Source organism: Megascapheus bottae, chromosome 16 (genome assembly GCF_031878675.1).
Source record: "Megascapheus bottae isolate mThoBot1 chromosome 16, mThoBot2.hap1, whole genome shotgun sequence".
In the NCBI taxonomy this organism is placed as follows: domain Eukaryota; kingdom Metazoa; phylum Chordata; class Mammalia; order Rodentia; family Geomyidae; genus Megascapheus; species Megascapheus bottae.
In genome coordinates, this window is record NC_143524.1 from 56,445,961 (window position 1) to 56,470,015 (window position 24,055).

Sequence of the window (24,055 nt, forward strand, 5' to 3'; positions counted from 1 at the left end):
TCATTTCTGTTCTGTTCAATGGCCAAATAAACTCAGTCACGTCTTTTAGGACACTGAAAAATGTTATCTTCATCTAATGATATCTAGCAGAAGATTTATTATCAGTGGGGAGAAAAGAGAAATAGTATTGGAAGAAAAATGACCAGTCTCTGCTCAAAGTTCTTCCCTAGTGTTTAATGAAACACACAAAAATCAACTACTCTTATCAGAGAGTTGTGTCTACAAAATTTCAAATAAAGTGAGGAGACACAACTATTCCTCAGTGCCCTGATTATCAATTTGGTATTTTCCTGGAAGACAGTAAAATGTAGTATATGGAGAATTGCACAGGAGGAACATGCACACACATGTATATATGTATATGTATATGATGTAAATATATGTGTATATATGTATATGTATATAAATGTATATATAATGTATATGTATATACATGTATGTATATATATATATATTTAAAATGTCCCCACCTACATTCTCACATTCTGACTTCATTTCACTGCCCACAATTCACTCACAGAATCACATTTCATTACAGACTTCACTGTGCATAGAATTAGAGCAAACAGGCTCACAAACACCTTGAATGGTGAAAGCTTTGTCATTTTCTTTGCAGATTCTTCTTTCTTAGGACCCTGAACTTGCTAGGGCCTTTGTTCTAGTCTGAAATGCATGGAAACATCATTTTAGCTGTTCAAAGTTCTTTTTCTTGCTCACCATTGCATTCTTCAAATATTGTCTTACCATGTTATCTCACTTTTCACCAAATAGGAGAAAAGCTAAGAAATTCTATTTGCCCTACTCAATATATACTTTTTATCCAAAAAGTCACCCCCAAATTGACTGCGTGTTTTATGGGTGAATGTTTGATTTTATTAAGTAATCTGCTTCGTGTGAATGAAGAATCATCTGTCTACTTTGCCCTAACATGCTGCACAATTCTAAAATTATTTTTCATACAAATTTGTTCCTTCCTAAATAACTATCCCACCAGGATACTGATAAGAGAATGGCCTATAACATAAAATTCAAGGGCCAGATTCAGAACCTTGGTCTATTTTCTTACTCAATAATAAACCTTAGAAATGCTATAAGAATGTTCCATAATATATTTACTCATTTAAAATTACATTAGCAACTGAGATGATCTGCTTTAGAAAGGGACATAAATAAGCAGGCACCGTGGCTCACACCTGTAATCCTAGCTACTCAAGAAGCTGAGATCTGAGGATTTCAGTTGGTTCAAAGCCAGCTCAGACACTAAATTCATGAGATTCATATCTCCATTTAACCACTAGAACACTGGAAGTGGCTCAAGAGGCTGAGCATTATTAGCCTTAAGCTGAAGAGCTAAGGGATAGCACTCAGGCGCAGAGTTCAAGTTCCGTGACCAACCAAAAAAAAAAAAAAAAAAAAGGAAGAAAAAAAAAGAAAGAAAAGAAAGAAAAGAAAAGGACATAAACAATTCAAACAATTCATATGTATGTGCCTATTAACATTTACCAAGCATGTAGAATGTACAGACACTTTAGAATGCATCAGGAATAACTAGTAAATATGACCCATACCTTATTCTCTTAGAATTTAGAGTCAAATTCATAGCCAAGTGTGATACTAACTGCCTATTATCCTAACTGATTGGGAGGATCAACATACAAGACCAACCGGCAAAATTGACTGTGATTTTCCAATCTCAATAAGTAAAAAGCTAGGCATGGGGTTATCCACCCATAGGAAACACCCATAGGAAGATCACAGTGTACACAAGCTTAGGAAAAGGGAGAGCCTATTTGTGGGAAAAAAAAAGACACAATCAAAAATGAACTGGTGGGGCCAGGAGTGTTGCCTAGTGGTAGAGTGCTTGCCTAGCACACATAAAGCCCTGTATTCAAATTCTTGGTACCACAAACACAGAATAAAAAGCAGGAAGTGGTGCTGTGATTCAAGTGGTAGAGCACTAGTTTTGAGAAAACCCAAGCACAGTGCCAAGGCCAGGAGTTCAAGCCCCAGGACTGGCAAAAATCCAACAAAAGGAACTGGTGATGTAGCTGACACAGAAGAGTGCTTGGCAAGCCAAAGGCCCAGAGCTCAAACTCCAGTGCCACAAAATATATAAAAATTAAAAGAAATAGATCATGAATAACTACAGTTCAAAAAATGATTTAAAATTGGGAAGTATATGTGTTATTAAAATAAGAGACATAGCCAAATGTCTGTCATTGGATGAAATCATATTTGGGGCTCTGAACCCTTAAGAACAAATTCTGATAAAACACAAAGAAGGGGAAACTTCACAAAATCTTTCTAATATCCTTGTAAAGTAGCCAAACAAAACCCTAGAGAACTCTATAACTAATAACAGCTACTAACATCAATATAATCCTAACTTTTCAGTTCCCAAATATTTTTATGTCAATTACTACAACTCCTTTCCAACCCCTTACTTTATTTATTTCTATGTACATCTTCAGACGAGGGAACTGAGACACAGACACTGTAATTATTGAGATATCAATACAGAGGGAACAGGCAATTCTTTTGCCAGTTCTGGGCTTGAGCTCAGGGTCTGAGCTTTCTCAAGGCTAGAGCAGCACCACTTCTGGCTTTTTTTTCTGTGTATGTGGTACTTAGGAATTGAACCCAGGTTTTTGTGCATGCTAGGCAAGCACTCTACCACTGTACCAAACTCCCAGCCCTAGGCAAATTATTTTTGATAGATTATCTACCTTTCAATCCTGATAGTTCTACAAGACTTTTGTTAACATTAGCCTAGCTCTTCTTTACAAAGTGAAGATAGTCACATTACCCAATTCCTGTGTTGTAAAGATCATACTAGTTACCTGGAGGATTAGTATTTGAGGACAACCTGGGCTGAAAAATTCTTCAGGCTGTATTCCAAAATAACCAATAAAAAGCAACTGGAAGCATCAGATGATAGACTGAAAATGAAGCAAGCAAGCTGAAAGGCATAAGCCCCAAGTTCAAACCCTAGTACTACCAAAAAAACCACAAGTTATTACTTGTAAATTACTTAGGAGAGTCCACTTTCTATAATGGTCAAAAAAATCATTAAGTAACATTAAGTCAGTTTGTAATTTCCTACCTTTATAATCCAAATTCTAATCAATGGACTAAACTAGTACTTGAGACTTCAAATGGAAAAGAAATGTTTTCACAAAAACATTTATATTTGGTTATTTGAGATAGGATAGGGAAGGGGGGAAAACAAGATGAGGGGTGGTGGTTGGGGGAGGGAAATGGGGACCAAGACATGAGAAAGGGTATCAATGTTTGTGCACCTTCTATCTGGTGAATATAATGTAACCCTTCTATTAATTACAATAAAAATATATGAAAAAACATTTGAACTCACATTTATATTCAAGGAGTAAAGAATAGCAAATTGAAAGTGCTTTCTACTTAGGATGACTTTTAAGAGTAGCAGTTGAGTTTGAATTATAAATTTCCATCAACCCTTGAAGTTTAGGAAAGGAATTTAAATATGACAGAGTGGCCATAAGGAGGTGGGCATCCAGTTCTCATGCTAGAAATTCCAGCCTTCTCTGTCCTATGACAGCAATCTGATTGATCTAGACAAGTCTGCCATCTGCTCTTCCATATTCAAGCTATTTTAGCTGAAAAGGACTCTTCTGCTGTGGGAATACCTTCATAGGCTGTTCTACCCTGGCAGATCACATTGGAAAAAAATCTAGTCTCGGCCTCTTCTCTCAGTGGTCATGAAAAGAATTGAGAAGAATATAATTGGAACCAAACATTTAGCAATGATTTTAACTTGCAATACAACTAATCAATGAGAGAATTTAATGGAATCATAAAAGTCAGATATTAGGTTTGGCTAATAACTGGCACAAGTATTCATTCCATCACTTACCAGCTAAACCACTCATGTGTATGTCATTACTGAGATTTGAACTCAACCACACACTCCTGTTTAGTGTTTGGCTCAAGGTTAGTACTCTATACTACTTGAGCCACATTTCCACTTCCAGTATTTTTCTGGAGTTACTTGGATATAAGGATTTATCTGTCCTATCTGGCTTTGAGCAAAGATCCTCATATCTCAGCTCCCTGGGTAACTAGAATTTTAGTTTTGAATCACAAGAGCCGAGTGTAAACCATTTTTTTTAAGTCTTAATTTTATCACTAACTGAAAGTTTGTTAAATGGCACTTTGTGGTGTAGTGGAGTAATTTCCATAAAAGCATGCAGAAAACAGCCTAGCTCCTACCACATAGGAGTAGAAGATATAATGATAGCATGCTTTGGGTACTAGCCAGTGGCCTAAGTGGTAGAGATTCTGCTTAACAAGTGTAAGGCTGCAAGTTATTTCTAGCCCCAGTACAGAAGAGAAGGAGGAAGAGAAAGATAAAGATAAGGAGGAAGAAGAGAAGGAAAAGGAGGACAAAACGTAAGAAAAACAGGAATGCTATTAGCATGTATAATTAGCATTTGAGGATAAGACTATGAAACACTAAAATTAAAAACATGAAAAATTCCAACTTCTAAAGTGAATTCAATCTTAATGACTCACACTGGATATAAGTAGAAGTTTTATCAGTTATCCTTCCTTGAATTAACTTTATTTGATGCTAAATTTTAATCCATGACATATGTACCTGCTCATTATACGCTTAGAGCAATAATCCCTTTATATGAGTTTATCCATATGAGATATAAGAAAATCAGAATGGTAGTAGGCGAAATCCCTGGACTTAGAATAAGATTAAATTTTGGCATTGCTAATTAATAGACACATTGACTTTAATATAACTCATGTAGATTTTGTAATCTTCATTTGCAAGATAACATTTGGGATTGATTCTATCTAGACGGATCACTGTGAGGCATCCAATGAGGTTGCTACAGCTGAGTTTACCCTGCTGTACAGCTGTTTTCAAGAAACTGTGGGATTTCCCAAGACCAGCACTAGGCCAGATATAAGATTTGTAGAGAAGAGCAGCTCAAATGAAAATATAGAATACATGTGTTCAATTAAGAATTCAAGGTGGCAGCAGCAGAAACTTCAATCAAGCATGAACAGTTCCAATTGAAGAAACACAGTTGCTGCCTTTCTAAAAGAGTACTTCCAGAACTAAAAACAAAAATAGTCTTCTCAAACTAGGTCTATAATGGTTGATTAGCTTGAGTTTACATTAAAAAAATTGGTGTTCAGCTGGGTACGGTGGCTTATGCCTGTAATCCTAGCTACTCAGGAGACTGAGATCTGAGGATCAAAGCCAGCCTTGTGCACAAAAGTCCATGAGACTTATCTCCAAATAACCACTAGAAAACCAGAAGTAGCATGGTAGCTCAAGGGGTAGGGTCATAGCCTTGAGCTAAAGCTCCCAGGGACAAAGCCCAGGACCAGAGTTTAAGACCCAAGACTCACAAAAAAAATTGCTGTTCATGTCCTATCCAAATTGAAATTTAGCTATAAAATATACCAAATGGACTAGGTACTATCATTTCCATCTGAACTGAAGAACAGATGTCTAATGTAGCTTGAATAACACTTGGTTCACAAAAGTTTTAGTAAATAGATAATTTTATGGTCTTAAAATATTCGTGCATAATAGAGCAAAACCTAGATACATAAGGCCATATAGTATGATGCTAAATGAAAAGACCTCCAGAATATAGAAACAAAAACCATATAACGAGTGATTATTGTCCTTAATGTGCTATGTTATCTCTCATCTCTTTTGCTGTCCCTTGATTATCTCATATTGTTACAGTATTTTACCTTGTTATCTGATATATTGTATATATGTTTATTTGGTTATTTGAAATAGGTAGATAAGGGGGAGAAACAAGATGAAGGGTAAGGGTGGGGGGAGGGAAATGGGGACCAAGACATGAGAAGGGTATCACCTTCTATCTGGTGAATATAATGTAACCCTTCTATTAATTACAATAAAAATATATGAAAAAATTTGTGTATAGAAGCTTATTATAAAAGTTTGCCTTTCAATAAGCTTTAGACACAACTTTAAATGAATTGATGTACCATGAGTTTTGTACAATACTAGATCACATTGTGCATATGGTTAAAGGCTAGCATGATCTAGGAAAAATACTGAAAGTGCCTGACACATTACATAATAACATGCACATAAAAAAAAATCATACCTGGGGCCGGGAGTTTGGCCTAGTGGTAGAGTGCTTGCCTAGCATGCACGAATACCCGGGTTCGATTCCTCGGTACCACATACATAGAAAAAAAGTCGGAAATGGTGCTGAGGCTCAAGTGATAGAGCTCTAGCCTTGAGAAAGTCCAAGGACAGTGCTCAGGTCCTGAGCCCAAGCCCAAAACTGGCAAAAAAAAAAAAAATCATACCTCGGTATCTTATCAAATTGTGGAATTGGATGCTCCCAGTTTTCAAAAAAAAAAAAAACAGAAACTAAAACTAAAAGTTCCTCCTTTCAGTTTATAAAATGGGTATTAGGGCCAGGATCATGGCCTAGGGGTAGAGTGCTTGTCTAAGAAGGTACAAAGCCCTGGGTTCGATTCCTCAGTACTACATGCACAAAGCGGTAGAGCTCTAGCCTTGAGAAAGCCCAAGCACAATGCCCAGCCCCTGAGCTCAAGCCCCAGGACTGGCAAAAAAAGAAGAGGGTATTAATTATGATCTCTTCACCATTGTCTTGGTGCAAGCAAGAACTGGATGCATTGTTCTGAAAGTAGAAGCTAGATTAGAATCTCTGGAGGACTTCTTTATATTGGTGTGATCAATTCACTTTATGATTCAGTGATCCTGTGTGAGGTCCAGAGAGTGTCAATTTATAGTCAGTTTACAAATACTACTGGCTTTGGACCATGCTTGTAAAGCACAGAATTGTGGTACATTTATGGCTTTACAATTACACAATAATTACATCGGAAGAAATACCCACCCACCAGTACCTTTGCTCTATGGTGTAGTTCTCCACCATTAAATGACTTTTCAAAACGTCTTTTCAAAAGTGAAAGCATTTTCTCATAATTAAAAATGTCAATTAATTATGGCTATAGTTAGAAAGCTTAGTAACTTATTTGAAAAAGCTAGAAATTAGTTGAAACTTAACCCTTTTCATTATATTTACTTGGAGACTTGTTTAGAGCCAATATATATATATATTATTGATAATGTTAGATTTCTGCTAGAAGCAGTTTAAATTATGAGCCTTTTAACAGACTCAGCCATTAAAGGCAACCTCCTAAAATAATTAGGTGATTTTCAAAACTGTACTTCATTATTCCTCAATTAAATTGCTCATTAGGGGAGTTCATTAGGAGGAATATAAGTCAAAAGTCTGAAGTTTACTTTTCTGTCTTCAGATGTAGAAATGTGTATCTTTCTAGCTTCGTTTTAGTTCCTTTTCTGCATTGTAATCACTAGATCATAATGGAATGTTGAAACAGCTTACAATATTGGATTTTAACTCAGGTACCAATGGCCTAAATCTACATCTCAAAACACTAGATCTGAGGATTGGAGTTTGAAGCCAGCCTGGACAGCTTCTCAGGCTGACAAAATCATTTTCTAATTAATCAGCTTAACCAGCAAGAAAATGAAAGTGCAGGTGTGGCTCACTTGTAGAGCACCAGCCCTGAATTCAAACAAAACAAAAACAAGCAAGAATTGAGGCTCTGAGTTTTAAGTCCCAAACATATATGAACATAGATATACATATATATGAATCTATACATATGGATTTTTTTTTTGCCAGTCCTGGGCCTGAGCACTGTCCTTGGACTTTCTCAAGGCTAGAGTTACCACTTGAGCTTCAGCACAACTTCTGGCTTTTTTTTTTTTTCCTATGTATGTGGTGCCGAGGAATCGAACCAGGTCTTCGTGCATGCTAGGCAAGCACTCTACCACCAGGCCAAACTTCCGGCCCCTACATATGGATTTTTAAATCAAATTAAATGTGTTCTCTTCTGAACATGAACCTTTTCATACTTCAGAATTTGACAGCAATCATAAGCATCACCATCTATAATTCAGTTTCTTGGAGGAAATGATAGGTAATTAAATAAGGTAACATATATGAGAATCCCTAGTAAGTGCCTACCATATGGGAGTTGCTCTGATTTTAAACTCCCATTCAAGGGAGCACATTATGGCAGTTATTACTAAGAAAACACATTTCAGTCGAAGTTTGTGTTGTGAGATTTAAAAGTCAAAAAAGTTTGCAAATTGTCAAAATAAAAGAGAGAAAGACTTCATGTGCAGGAAATAGTACAATTCAGAAGCAAAGCTCTTGAAACATGTATTCAGGTTTAGAGACTAGAGAGCAATTTAGCCACATTCAGTGAATATCAGCCCTGATTACACATTAGAATTACTTAGGGTGTTTTAAACTTTTAGTGCCTGAGTTCCATTCTAGACCAATTAAATGCAAATCTCCAGGTACCAGAGTTAGGCAGCAGTATTAAAAGCAAACAAATAGACAAAAACTCCCCAGAGAAGTGTTAAAGAGAAAAGGAGATGGATCAACAAATTGAAATTTCCTCTTTTCACTCATCTGAAACTGTGTCTATAAATTTCCCATAGGAATGCACCACATGACATCAGTGCATGGCATGAGGTAGTTTTGGATCTTGTCCTTGCCCTTTGCAAACACCTTTGAGCCATGTTGGCTTCTGTGACTAGTAACAAGGTCCCTAATGGCTTGTTAGATGTTCTGCCCATAGGGAATCTTGGGACAAGGATGAGACAGTAACAATTTACCCTTCTTTATAATTAAATGGATTTTGGAAATGAGAAGTCCACAGAACATTTCAGCATAGTACAAAGAAGTTTCTGAGTTAGACCAGACATTCCTCAACTTTGGCTCACAGAAAGAAGCACATGCTTTTGGAAATCATTAGAGATATGTTTAGTCTATTGATTCCCCCAAACAATAATTTGATTTTAAGCTTACTCTTTTTTTATCAAATGTCAAATTGGAGAATGGCAATACATTCCTGTCAGGAGTACTTATATGTATGTGATACCATGTTCATGAAAGGTATTGAAAGAATTCCATGAATATGATCACTTATTATTCAATGCTTAGACTTAAATTACTTTTCCAGAAGAGATGTAAAAAGAAGCAATTGATATCGGTATAATAATGTTCTGTCTTTTAAAGGAAGTTTTACTAGCAAAGACCTGAACTGTATGAAGAGGTAAAACAGAAAACAATTTATCCACATTTTCATAATCAATCTTTAATATGTTATCTGTTAGGGTACGTGATCAAAGGAACGAGTCTGACACAAAAGCAGAATTTGGAAGTTAAGTTAAACAGAGTTTTATTCCGCACCTAGCATCGAGAATCATACTGACCGGTCAAGGCCGCCTCTAAGATGTGAGAGAGAGCGACCCCGCCTGATCTTACAGGCTACTTTTATAGGCCCCAGCCATGTGGTTGGGCTGGCCATATACAGGTGGCCAATGGAATTCAGCATGGTTGACTGATGGCTGGGGCAACCACTGACACCTTTGCTGTTTGAACTGACCTATCATTTCGGTGGGTTTCTGGCGCACTGCAAAGAACTGCTTTTAAATGCAATAAAGAGAGTGAGTGAATGATGATTCTTATCTAATATTTTTTAGATTTTTTTAAAGATTTCATTAACATTGATTTTTACATCATATTTCAAATGTCATACCTAACAAACAAGTATTCAAGAAAGGATTTTTCTATGTACAATCACTGGCACATAGATTTTAGAACATGATTAAAATTAAGCTGAGGGTTTGTATGTCATAGATACATATAATACAATATTATGTCTATATAATACAACATTATGTCTATAAAGTATTTATCCCATCATATATTTTTATGCCTATGTAGTTATGTTCTTATCTTCAGGACCATGTTCATAATCTTGAGTACCTGAATATTAAGTCATTGCTCTTGTACTGTTTGAATCTAATATCCACATATTAAGGAGACCATGCACCTCTTGTTCCTTTGGTCTTGGCTTATCTCACTCAACATGATTCGCTCTAATTTCATTCATTTCCCAATGAATGCCATTATTTTATCTTGTCTATTAGCTATGTAAAATTCCATTATATATATCTATATCTATATATATCACATTTTTTGTATCCATTCATCTGCAGTAAAGCCTCTGGGTTGTTTCCGTTGCTTGTCTATTGTGAATAGTGCAGAAAGCTTGTACCTTTGAATGTTTAAAAAGAATGAAAGAATGACATTGCCCTATTTGTTAGGAAATGGACAGACAGAAAAAATCATATTAAGTGAAGTAAGCCAAATTCAAAGGAACATAAGCTCAATGGTTTCCCTCATCTGTCATAATCAGTAGAAACCTTGGGCTCTCCTAGCAGAGATTTGCAATAGAGCAAAACCTAGATACATAAGGCCAGATAGTATGATGCCAAAGGTCTTCCAGGATATAAAAACAAAAGCCATATAAAGAGTGATTGTTGTCTTAATGTACTATGTTATCTCTCATGTCTTTTGCTTTCCATTGGTTATCTCATATTGTTACAGTATCTCACTTTGTTATCTGATATAGTGGATATATTTGTATTTGGTTATTTGAAATTGGATAGGGAAGGGGGGAAAACAAGATGAGGGATGAGGGTGGGGGGGAGGGAAATGGGGACCAAGACATGGGAAAGGGTATCAATGTATGGAAATTAATGCACCTTCTATCTGTCGAATATAATGTAACCCTTGTATTAAAGACAATAAAAATATATGGAAAAAAAAGAATGAAACAAGAATTGGCTAAGCCCTTTCCTTCTGGTTGACCCACACATTGTACACATGCTAATACTAATAAGTTCTACAAAGATGTATTGAATACTCATTGCTATTCAGAATGTAAAGAATCTCAGTATCATATTCATTTTCCTAAGAATTTTATTTGGAATTAGACTTACCTTTGTACTTATAAATCAAATGATGCTATCACTTAGATTTCCAACTATTTAGGTAATCTTCTTTTCCTGTTGTATGATGGATTTCATTTGGAATTAGACTTCTTTGTACTTGTAAATCAAATGAAAGTATCATTTAGATGTTCACATTTAGGTAATCTTTGCCTGTTTTCATTTTACCCACAGGATTTGCTAGTCCACTGACTGGGATAGCAGATGCCTCTCAAAGCAGCATGCACAATGCCTTGCACATATACATGAATGGAACGATGTCTAAAGTACAGGGGTCAGCCAACGATCCTATCTTTCTCCTACACCATGCATTTGTTGACAGGTTGGTTGATGTTTCTTTATAAATTGTACGCTTATTGGATTTATATACATTGTACATTGGATGTCTGTGAAATTCAACTTTAGTTTTCACATAAAAACTAATTAATTATGGGGATTTTCATTTAAGAAAAACACTAAGCTAAGGATTTGGATGTTGTGTATATGAGTAAATATGTGTGTTTGTGTTCCAGTACTGACTGCACTCAAATTCAGGGCCTCACGTTCTTTCTTAGCTTTTTCACTCAAGCCTTACACTACCATTTCAGCTATGCCTCCATATTTGGATTTATTTTTGTGGGTCATGAGGCTTGAATTTGGCCTAGGCGCTGTCCCTGAGCTCTTCTGCTCAAGGCTACCATCATACTCCTGGGCCTGATTGCTGTCCTTGAGCTCTTCAGCTCAAGGCTACTTCCCTATCTTCGAACCAAGACCCACTTCCTATTTTTTACAGATTAATTGGAGATAAGAGTCTCAGGTTCTTTTGTGCCCAGGCTACATTTGAACCTTTGATCCTCAGATCTCAGTCTCCTAAGTAGCTAGAATTATAGGCGTGAGCCACCGAGTCCAGCCCTATCTGGCTTTTTGTTGGTTAATTGGAGATAAAAAGTCTCTTGGATTTTTCTGCATGGCATGGATTTGAGCTGTAATCCTCCAATTTCAGCCTCCCAAGTGCTAGGATTGCAGGTGTGTGCTACTGGCACACGGCGTACTTGTTAGAAATGAAATGTTTTATTAAAGAGAAATCAGTAAGAAACAGGTAGGTAAAATAGAACAAGAAAGGATGAAAAGGCAAACAATGGTACAGTTTCAGAAGAAGATCCAGAGTCAGCCAGATCTTGGTAGCACATTTCATTGGGTCTGACTGACAGATTCCCAATCTTTTTCAGAAGAGCCATTAGCTACAGGTTTTCCAGAATTAGGGAATTAGGGATCAAGTTCTAAACACAAACTTGATCCTGACAGATTATGAGGCTCTAAGTTCTAATATCTGAAAGTTGGAAAGGCAAAGGTTAAGAGAAAAAGAAGGTTAATTGTAGAAATACTTGAGCACAATAAACATATACAGAGTCATAAGCATAATGCACGCATGTATTAACTCACGGAAGTATGATACATGCACGGAAGAACTCCAATAATGTAACTCCTTTGAAAACCCAACTTACAGTTCCATGAAATGAATGCCACCAGGAAGCTGGAGCCTGTTGGGGAGAGAGGTCAAGGGGAGAGACATAAGTGAGTGAAAAGAGGAACGAGAGATGCATGTAGTCATGACATCATAATTAATATTCAATGTCTACAGTGAAGAATAAACTAGATCAATTGAGGAAATGGGTGGGGTTGAAAGAGATGAGGAAGAATGATGAAAGCGATGGCATTGATCAAGATTGATTATACTCACAAACAGACACATTGTATTGAAATTCCTTTCTAAGAATACTTAAGGGTAATAATTTTAATTAAACTATAGAAATACATTCCTGAAGGGACAAAGATGAAACATTATTTTGTAGGAATTTACATGACCAGCTAGGCTTCCATTTCATAAACATTTTTGATTCTGTATTGCTTTGACAGGTCTGTCATTGTTAGAAGAGTTCAGTGAAAACGGTCAGTTGGACTATACAAAACCAACTGGGATTTCCACTAATTTATACCATTGCAGGAGTTTTCTCAAGAGGAAGTCTGGATTGGAAATAGTGTGGTCTAGTGAAAGAAAAATCTTTTTTTTTTAATTTAATTTTACATTTAGAATCTGTTATTTAAAATCCCCAAGGGCCAGGAGTGTGGCCTAGTGGTAGAGTGCTTACCTAGCATGCACGAAGCCCTGGGTTCAATTCCTCAGCACCATATACACAGAAAAAAGCCAAAGTGGTGCTGTGAATCAAATGGTATAGCACTAGCCTTGAGGATAAACCCAGGGCAGCGCCCAGGCCTTGAGTTCAAGACCTAGGACTGGCAATAAAATAAAATAAAATCCCCAATACCTTAGATAAAACCAATTGCTTTTCTGATTCTTCCTTTCCTCCTCTCTAAAATAGGAGTCTTTAAAGATCCTAACTCACAGGAAAACTATGGAGACCAAAGAAGAATTAAATTAATGCTTTCTGTGATTGGTGGACAATAAAGTACAGAACCATCAGAATTAGTGTTACTGAAATTTTGGAATGCTAAGTTGATCTTGGTCTTAGTGTCTAGGGAAAGAAAAACCCCAGCAAGACTTGATCCTAGCAAAGACAGTAGGAAAGTTTATTAGAAAAGAAATATGGCAGAAAAGTGGGGCATGTGTTATGGGAAGACAGCAATGCAGCCATCTCCACCATCTTGTGCCATTTTCAAGGTCACAGAGATTGACTTTGGGATAAACAGAAAAAACTGGATTGCTTGAAGATCACTTTCTGGCTGATGGGTCATTTACCTATTCCCTAAAGGGTGATGGTGCCAAAGGTTTAATATTCCATCCACTTTTCCTCATTATTTTCTCCTTACTGAACATTAACTTATTTCCTCCTTTGTTTTAGCTCCAGGCCTGTATTAACAAGCCTGTTTGGTTTATCTGTTTATTCTACTATCTGCAATGTAGAGGTGACAATTCCCTGATTGTTGCTTTCTTACTAACTCCTATTACTAGACTCAGATATAAAGGACTTGGTCACCCAAATAGAAGCTCTGATTGTATAGATAATATAACAATATCATGAAGAACATTAGAAAAATAGTTGATACTCTGTAATAAAGAGCTATAATTATTATTATCCAACAATTTGAATAACATTTGTTAATAAAATAAAATAGCTATGCCAGGGAATGTTGGCTCACACTCAAAATTCTAGCTACTCAAGAGACAAAGTTATGAGGACCAAAGTTCCAAGCCAGCCCAGGCAGAACAGTCATTGAAACTCCTATTTCCAGTTCACCAGCAAAAAGAAAGAAAGGAAGAAAGAAAGGGAGGGAGGGAGAGAGTAAGTGGAAGTGACAGAGTGCTATTTTCAGTGAAAAGGCCAAGGGAGCACACAAAGTTCTGAGTTGAACCCCAGTACCATTCTCTAATGTTCAGAACCTTAGGATATTACCTTCATAGGACACTGAAAATAAATACTGTATGCTACAGAGGCTTTAAAAGTTTTATAAAAATTATATAAATATGATAGGTAATATTCATATTTTAGAACACCATTTTTCCATTATGTCCTCTATTTTTTCAGCTTTCATACTACTTCAATATATCGGGCTTTAATTTCTTCCTCCTTCATAAATCTAAGGACTCCACCAACATTTGGAAGTCAAGAAATAGCTCAAGCTTTCTCTTTTCTGTACTGCTTTGTCTACATCTCAAAGGCCCTCATTGCATTTTTCTGAATTGTCAGTAATTTGTATATTGATATTTTCTGTTAGAGCTTAAGATGTCATTTTATAATCGTTCAGTTATTGGTTTATCTAACAAGGTCTTGGGTTCTTACCTCAATTCTTATTTTGTCTATCACATCTTTTTGTTTGTAATATTCAGCATATCCATCTCATAATGTTTAATTGAATGAATAAAAGATTATGATGTCCAATTTCAATATGCTAAGTACGTTCTATTCAAGAGAGGAATTTTTAAAATAATTCTCCACAGTGCTATCAAAATGTGGACTGCACACCCAGTGAACTCTTGCATACAATGGCAGAGGTAGTAACCGTTAAAATAAAGTATGCTTGCAATTGTTGAATTTGAAATATTCTAGATGTTATTAAGGAAGGATGTTTATACAATATGATATTTAATAACATCCTATTTCAACTGGCAGTCCCTGTGTGTGCATACATGTATGTGTATTTATTAGTAGAGGTGAAGAGTAGAGGTCGTGATCACTTACCTCTAATCCATGAGAAAAGACATAGTTTTCATGTGTTTCTTTTCATTTAACTTTTAAATGAGTCTGTTTACTTTTACACTAACATGATCAGTAGTGCCAATTCTGAAAACTGGCCAGGTATACATGCAAATAAAAGAGTAGGGAGTAGAAAAATGTGCAATTATTTGTCTAGAACACTTAAAGTGTCTTAGGATTGCATTTGGGGTTTTGCTTTGCAACTGTTTTATTGAAAGCAGTTGGTGTCCTAGTATCTAGTACAGAATTCTATCCCTCACCTATTGGTTAAATGAAGAATTCTACTAGGCACTTGTGTTCAGGGCAGTGTCATTTTCCTGAGAAGCTGATCTGATGTCTGTCTAGCAGCAGCTTAACCACCCAGCTGAACACAGCCTGCCCATGGTAAGGGCTCTGCATCTCAGGGCTCGACTTACCTCATGGGAATTACTGTTTGGATGCTGTATGGAAATTCTGGAATTAGCTCTTGCCAGTCCATGCTTCTCTTTTATACTATCGAGTTTGCCTTTGGCTACACATTGGTGAGGGATTTTTCAAGTTTTGGCAGTGGGCTGAGGAGCTTGTATCTGATGAAAGTAAGATCTGATGAAGAAAGTAAGATGTTGGTACTGGATGATGCTTTGGGGATAAATGTCACACCTTTGCATTTAACACTCTAAAAGGGATTCCATGGAAAAAACCATGCCAAATGTTTTGCAAATGTTCACACTCATTCACTAATTCAATAAACATATACATTGACAAAACAATAAACAATAAAACGTCTATTTTATATATTTTTAGACTGTGATTGATGAAGCTAAATCTCAGTGCCCTTCTCCTCTTAAACTCCCCAGGTCATATATGATTATATAATTCAGAGCAAAATGCAACTTTTCAGTAATAGTGTCTTAATAGGTATTTGAGAGTAAAAATAATTCCAAGGTGGGGTATTCCAGATGCTCCTTATTAATTGGATACAATATTTACGTTTAGGATACAGCCCACTGTCTTTTATCGTTGGGGTTTATCCAATAGAGTCCCGTCACAAAATGGTTTGAAATCAAGGCCCTCACCTTAGAGCCTTACCAAATGGTTTGTAGATTGGGCAATGGCACCACTAGCTGAAGTGGTGGCACTTTTGATCTTCATTTGATTCTCTTTGGCTTTTTTGGCTTAACTTTAACCAAAGGCTCTATGATTGATATCTATGGGTCATTATGTTTTTTCAGGTGTGGTCCATTATGACAAATTTTGTTCCAAGTGTAGACCAGTAAGAGCTATACTGTTTGATCTCCTCAATGAAAATAAACCTTAGCTTTCCTCACTCCTGCTTAAACAGAAAAACTAATATAAGAGAACTAACTTAGACCCTGACATGAGTAAATGTGAGTATGGGATATAGTTGTGATCTGAGAACTTCTGAAACATAAAATAGGAAATAAAACTGATCAATCTGTAGGAGAGAAACTACTTAGAAGTATGGAAATGTTCACTGAAATTCAAAGAAACTTCAGACAACAGCTAATAGTTAAGACTCTTCTTCAATACTGAAAACACAACTGAATATGTATTAAGAATATACTGGGGCCGGGAGTTTGGCCTAACGGTAGAGTGCTTGCCTAGCATGCACAAGGACCTGGGTTCAATTCCTCGGTATCACATACAGAGAAGAAAGCTGGAAGTGGGACTGTGGCTCAAGGGTAGAACTCTAGCCTTGAGAAAAAAAGTCCAACAACAGTGCTCACACCCTGAGTTCAAGTCCCACAACTAGGGGAAAAAAGAATTTACTCTACATGAAATTTTGTCACCTAAATAGACATTTAATATCTACATAAATCCTGTGAATGATAATGTCAAACTATTGTCACGATATTATGAATGACTGAATGGAAGTTTAGAGAATAAATAATGTATACTGAATGTTGTTCCATAAAGGACCTAAAGTAAAACTTAATGGAAGAAGTGTGTTTACATATGTGCATACAGAGCACACTCATTTCCCAGGGGGAAGCCTGAGATGTCAGCAGCTGGCTATTGATTTTGAACACAACAGTCTGGTTAATAATAATAATAATAATAATAATAATAATAATAATAATTGGCAGGTTGAAACAGAGGTTTAAGGTTTAGATTAGAGATAAAGCGAATCAGAAGGGGAGAAAATTCAGATGGAAACACTGCGTAGGATGACAATGGGGTATTTTCTCTTTAAAGTTCTTAGAGGTTTAGATTAGCAGGGGTTTCTTGTTTGTTTTTGTTTTGCCAGTCCTGGAGCTTGAACTCAAGGCCTGGGCACTGTCTTTGGAGAACTTTTTGCTCTAGGCTAGCTCTTTACCTCTTGAGGCACAGTGCCACTTCCAGCTTTTTCTGTGTATGTAGTACCGAGGAATCGAAGCTAGGGCTTTGTGCTTATTAGGAGAGCTCTCTACCACTAGGCTATACTTCCCAGCCCAGATTCATAGTTTTAAACAGCATTGAAACCCTCTTTTGATAGGACTGGAGCTGAGGGGTCAGCGTGACTGAGGACCCCAGGATCAGAGGATCTTGGCACATGTCCTGATGCCGCCTCGTGCTTCTTGTGTATACTTGAGAACGTCACTGAGCCCCTTAGTATCAGTTTCCTCACTGATGAAAAGGTGGCAGGGATCTTACCTGTCTCAAAGGAATGAGTTTATATGTGATGAGTTGCAATGTATAATAGAAAGATGAGCTCTTGGGGTTTTTAATAGGTACACACACGCTTTTATTCTTCGCCTTTTGTTCAAGTAGTCTCCAGTATGGATATATGGCTGTCACAAGGTGACAGAGTGAGAATTTTTTTTTTTTTTTTTTGCCAGTCCTGGGCTTGGGCTCAGGGCCTGAGCACTGTCCTTGGACTTTCTCAAGGCTAGAGATCTACCACTTCCGGCTCTTTTCTATGTATGTGGTACCAAGGAATCGAACCTGGGTCTTCGTGCGTGCTAGGCAAGCACTTTAACCACTAGGCCAAACTCCCAGCCAGAGTGAGAATTCTTATTCTGATGTTGATTCCAGTTTTTGAGGAAGACAGCACTCCCTCCTATCTTTCAGAGGGTAGATTGTTGGGCAGATTTAGCATGTTCCTTTGCTATGTAGTCTGATGGACAGGCTCTTTAATAAATAGGACATATAGATGCTTACACATGTCCTCATTTATCTGGATTTTCCAGACAAATCTGTCCTTGTTTCCTAAACATGTGAACTGAGTATGGGTCGTGCTTTGTTGAGGTAATATCTGGTTATCAAGATGTGGCAGTAGGTAGGCAGTATTTTACAGCGTCTTATGTTAGCACCCTTTGGTGATCTTGGGATGGTCTTTTGCAGGGATTTTCCTTAGGCAAAGACAGATATGTCAGGAGATTGAAACTTCCCTAAGCAATCATGGGCTGTGTACTGTCTTCTTGCCAAAGTGATTCTCTAGGCCATCTTTTGACTGTATAGGAATTCCAGTTAGCTGTAAAGTTGAAACAATATTGTTCTGGGATGACTATCTTGCCTCACTCCTCAACCGCTCATTAATTACACCTTCTGTAGGGATTTCTTAGTTGCATCTACCCTCGAGGTTTCTTCTCCACTTTAATCCCCAACCCTCCCCTGGGGCATCCTGCCCAGAAGGCTGCCCTGACCTTCATGCTCTCAAATCAGATGCCTTGCCAACCTGGCAGCACAGAAATAGTATAGGAAGAAATGGAGTTGCCAGGAAGTTCCTGAGGCTTCAGGAATGAAGAGCAGATTGTTTACCTGCTAAACTCAGCAAGGCTGAAGTTTTCTCAGAAAAGCATAAATCTCAGGGATATGGAAAAAATTCAGAGAAATATCTTCAAGTATGTACTCACAATCAGATAGGATGGCGGATCAGAAACTGCCTTCCCATGGGTTTCTTTTTACTGCTTAACTATGACCATGTTTTAGTGCTTCCTATATTCTCTGAAATACAATCAATTATATATAAGTATTATATGTTATATGTTTTAATTATATTATATAATATATTAGCATAAAATAGCAGTGGTGCTATTAGGATCATATTTGACCATATTTCTACAGTTGTTTTCTTGTTGCTATTTTCAGCTCACAGAGAAATTTGCATTTCTTATATTGATTCATGGCTTATCTGTCTCTCCTCATGAATCCCAAGTTCCTTCTGACAGTGCCATGTATTGATCATTGTTTTCCCATACCACATATTCACACCCAGAGGAGTCATTCCTTAAGAGCTTAGTAAACCAATCAATGATTCAGAGACAGACAGCCATATGATGGGTTTCCAATAACATCTTATTGTATAATACAATATTAGTCCAAGGATATTGAATTGTACTTCATCAAATGATAAAAAAATCCTATACTCTATTAACATACAAACTATTCTAGTTACAGTGAGGAAAATCACCCAACTCTTTATAGTACAATTTGTTTTCAAACTAGAGAAATTAAATTGCTGAAATGAAGATAATTGAAGCCCAAATATCTCATATACAAGAGGAGAAATATGATTTTTCATTATTTTTACTGAATTTCTGAATCTGGGAAAGAATTTGAAGACTGTGACTGAAAATCCCTTATTCTGCCTAAGAAAAGTGGGACACAGAGAAAGTGACTTACCCAAAGACATAGTTTGTTGCAACATAGCAAGAAATGAGTATAGATTGTAAGGTCCTAGGAGGTAGCATGGAATATTTGAAATGACAGCCAGATATTGAACAAAAAAAGGCAAAAGTAATCTGGCCATGGAAAGGTTTCATCATAATTATTTAGAATACCAAAAGTCAGAATGGTTGTAATAGCACCAAATAGCAGATGCAATGAATGGGGCTAGACAATAAATTAAAGGCTAGAAATCATGAGACTAGCAGACCATAAATCAAATGATTAAGATCACGGGTTTTGGAATCAGACATGTGCCATTTGAAATTCCAAAGCTGCTACATCTAGTTACAAAATCTTTACCAGGCTGGCTAAAAATAAATAAGTAAATAAATAAGTATATAAATAAGGAAAGATAAAAGACTTGGATCCCATAAACTCTTTCAAGGACACAACCTCAATGAGTAAAGACCTTCTAGTGGAACCCCCTCCCTTGCTGAAGACCACACCAACTTTCAGTGTGGTCTTTAACACATATACTTCTGGGGACTTATCCAGACCATAATATCAGTATATTCTAAAAAATACCATTCATGGTTCTATATCAAATCTGGTTATTGTTATTGTTGGAGTAAGAATATCAACAAGTATGTGGATTACTCCATCAAATTGATTCAATTGAGGGATAGTAATAAGTCAATCAGGGGGAACCAAGGGAATTGTTGGGAAGAAAACTGAGTCCCATTGTATTTCAGTGATAAACTGATGGAATTCTCAATGAAATAGAAAATACTGTTTTTTAAAAGGTAGACTCAAAAGTGAATCCTAAGATTGGGAATATTATGGGAAGTAATGAAGCAAAAAAGAAAGGCTAGACAAGTAACAAAGGTACTGAGGAAAATGACTTTAAGTTCTTTTCTGGATATATAAGAGTACTTTGGGGATATTGTAATTAGATATCAAAGAGTGAATTGCAAGTAGTCATTTGGAGAGAGTGGGGTTAGAGACACATAATTGATCACTTTTAGGATATAAATATTATTTAAAATGACAAAGAAGATGAAATCACCAAGAAGCTGAGTATTAAGAAAAGCCTAGATATCTTGAAGAGATGAACAGATGAGTTAGCAGGGGCAGAAGCACTGCTCGTGAAAATGGACAGAAATAAGAATATTGAGTTCCAAGACTTAGAAAAAAATCCTATTAAGTGAAGTAAGCCAGACTCAAAGGAACTTAGGCTCAATGGTTTCCCTCATTTGTCATAATCAGTAGAAACCTTGGGCTCTACTAGCAGAGATCTGCAATAGAGCAAAACCTTGATACGTAAGGCCATATAGTATGAAGCTAATTGAAAGGACCTCCAGGATATTGAAACAAAAGCCATATAACGAATGATTGTTGTCCTTAATGTACTATGTTATCTCTCATCTCTTTTGCTGTCCCTTGGTTATCTCATATTGTTATAGTATCTCACTTTGTTATCTGATATATTGAATTTATTTGTATTTGGTTATTTGAAATTTGATAGGGAAGGGGGGAAAACCAAGATGGGGGGTGGGTGGTGGGTGGGGGGGAGGGAAATGGGTACCAAGACATGTGAAAGGGTATCAATGTATGTGAATTATTGCACCTTCTATCTGGCAAATATCATGTAACCCTTTTATTAATTACAATAAAAAATATCTCAAAAAAAGAATATTGAGTTCCAAAGTCATATAGGCAAACTGAAAAAGAAAAGCATGAAAATAGGCAAGTAGATCGAGTGCTCCTGAGAAAGCAATAGAATTAGGAGAGCTAAATACCTATACTGATTTAGGGGCCAGACTGAAGATTTATGAACAGCTCTTGTTAAGGTTTTCACAAGAAACACTGCAGGAAAATGGGGAGCAGGGGATGGGATATCAAAGAAAGAGTTGGCACTTTTTCATTTTTCATCATTTTGAAAAATAGGGGAAATTGGAAGATGCTTCTATGTTGTTGGAATTATATCTGATAGAGGAAGAGACACAGAAGGAAAATAGAATAGCTACCACAACAGAATCCTTGAGGTATGCAGTCCAAAGCCAAAGAAGATGTTGGGACTTTTGCCCTCGGTAGGACTGGGCCTGTGCCTTGTGTTGTTTGTAGAGAACAGATATAGGATAGGCACGGGTACTTGTTGAAAAGAGTTGAAAAGGCTGAGTTTAAAATGATCCGGTTCTTTCTCATTTGCCCATTCAAAACTGAGTAGATGTCATCACTTCTAAGTTTGTAAGTTAGGTGAGGACAGACTGGAAGAATAATCATTAGAAGGATTGTGCAAAGTTTAAGGAAATATTAGATAAATTGTTTTAAATGTCATTTAATGCAGCAATTATCTGCTGAATTTAATGAGCTTCAGGTTTAGACAATAGGAATTTAATACATTTCATTAAAATCTACTTATTACTATGCAGATTATTACCATAATTTTTCACATATGATATTCCATGCTAATATGCCTTATATACCATCCTTTGGCATTTTTCAGTTTTCATTTTAACCTTTTAAATATTCTGAAATGTTATCTAAAATTTTAGTATCATTAACTGACTGACATAGGATTAGTCTCACATCAGTCATGATCAAAATTCAGGAAGTCAATGATAATTATAAGAGAAACATTATCTCTAGGGTGCTGTATTAGTTTCATATGGTTGTCATAACACACTTTTGCACACTGGGTGGATTACACAGCAGAAGTTTATTTTTATACAGTTTAGGAAGGAAGGAAGGAAAGAAGGAAGAAAGGAAGGAACAAAGAAAGAACTGGTAATGTTAAATTACACTCAAGACTTTCAAACTGCAATGCAAAAATATAATATATAGACAATTTAGAAGGAATACAAGCTAAGAAATTTTTTAAGACAGCTTTTCTTCTTTCAAGAATAAGTGATAGAAAATATGGTTTATTCTTTAAGGAAAAAGTGTTAAAGAAATAATAGAGGAAATATCACTTAAATGAAACATACTAATAAGATTTTCAAATTATGGCCAAACACTGATGGCTCGTGTCTGTAATTCTAGCTACTCAGGAGGCTAAGGTCTGTAAATCATCATTTGAAGCTAGCTCAGAAAAGAAAGTCTGTGAGACTCTTATCTCCACTTAACCACCATCAAGCCAGAAATGAATGACTCTGAGTTCAAGCCCCAAAGAATGATACACACAAAAAAAGTCAATTATGAACCTAAACAGATCTAGAATGAGCAATCAGATTAAAGCAATAATAAGAGTGTCCCAAGAAAGAAAAGCCCTGGCCAGGAGCATGGCCTAGCAGTAGAGTGCTGGTCTAGCATGAACAAAGCCCTGGATTCTATTCCTTGGTACCACAGACAAAGAAAAAGCCAGAAGTAGCACTGCGGCTCAAGGGGCAATCTGCTAGCCTTGAGCAAAAAGTGTTCAAGGACAGTGCCCAGGCCCTGAGTTCACACTCCAGGATGGGGAAGAAAGGAAGGAAGGAAGGAAGGAAGGAAGGAAGGAAGGAAGGAAGGAAGGAAGGAAGGAAGGAAGGAAGGAAGGAAGGAAAGAAGGAAGGAAAGAAAGAAAGAAAAGGAGAAGAGATTAAGGAAAGTCCTGATGGACTGCTTTAATTGCTGAATTGATCCAACCTTTAATGTACTAACACAAGTGATTTTCAAGCTCTCTATAAAATAGAAATGGATGTTCACCTCAAATTCAGTTTTTTTCCAATTCATTCTTATGAAACCACAATTGTATTTGATTCTCAAACTGGATAAGGAAAAAATAAAAAAGAAAACATTGTAGGCAAATTTACTAAATAAACATAGATGTAAAAATATTCAATGAAATTCTTGCAAGCCTAACTCAAAAACACAGTAATAATATTACACACTATGATTAAGCTGATTTCAGTCCTTTTCAAGATTGTTCAACATATGGAAATTCATGAACATAATACAGCCCATAAGTAGAATCAAGAACAAAATCCCACATGCTTGTGTCAATAAGTTTTGAAAACTGTTTGACAAATTTAACATCTCTTCATAACAAAAGTCCCAAAGAGACTAGGAATAGAAGACTCATGAATACTTAGCATAATAAAGGCACAAACAAATTGATAGCTATTGTACAAAATGGTAAAAGCAATGGGAAATGTTTCGTCTACTAAGGAAGAATACAAGAATGTCTTGTCCCTACACTCTTTCTCTATGCTGTGCTTTTGATACTTTTTATATGGTAATAGTGAATGTGCTCAGTAAATAAGGCTAAAAATCTCATGCAAGATAGCTTCAAAAATTATCTAGAAATCTAAACAATTCAGAAAGACTCCTCCAATGAAAACCACAAAACATCAAATAAAGAACTTACATACTAGAA

The 24,055-nt window shown here is 36.4% G+C and overlaps 1 protein-coding gene across 1 annotated transcript in view; it reads left to right on the top strand.

Annotated features, from left to right (window-relative positions):
* Positions 1–24,055, top strand: part of Tyr (tyrosinase) — an 81,251-nt gene that overhangs the window by 17,208 nt on the left and 39,988 nt on the right. The window contains exon 3 of the mRNA XM_090349136.1: positions 11,093–11,240. Coding sequence (XP_090205262.1) covers positions 11,093–11,240 — 148 coding nt within the window. The remainder of the gene's footprint in view (positions 1–11,092; positions 11,241–24,055) is intronic.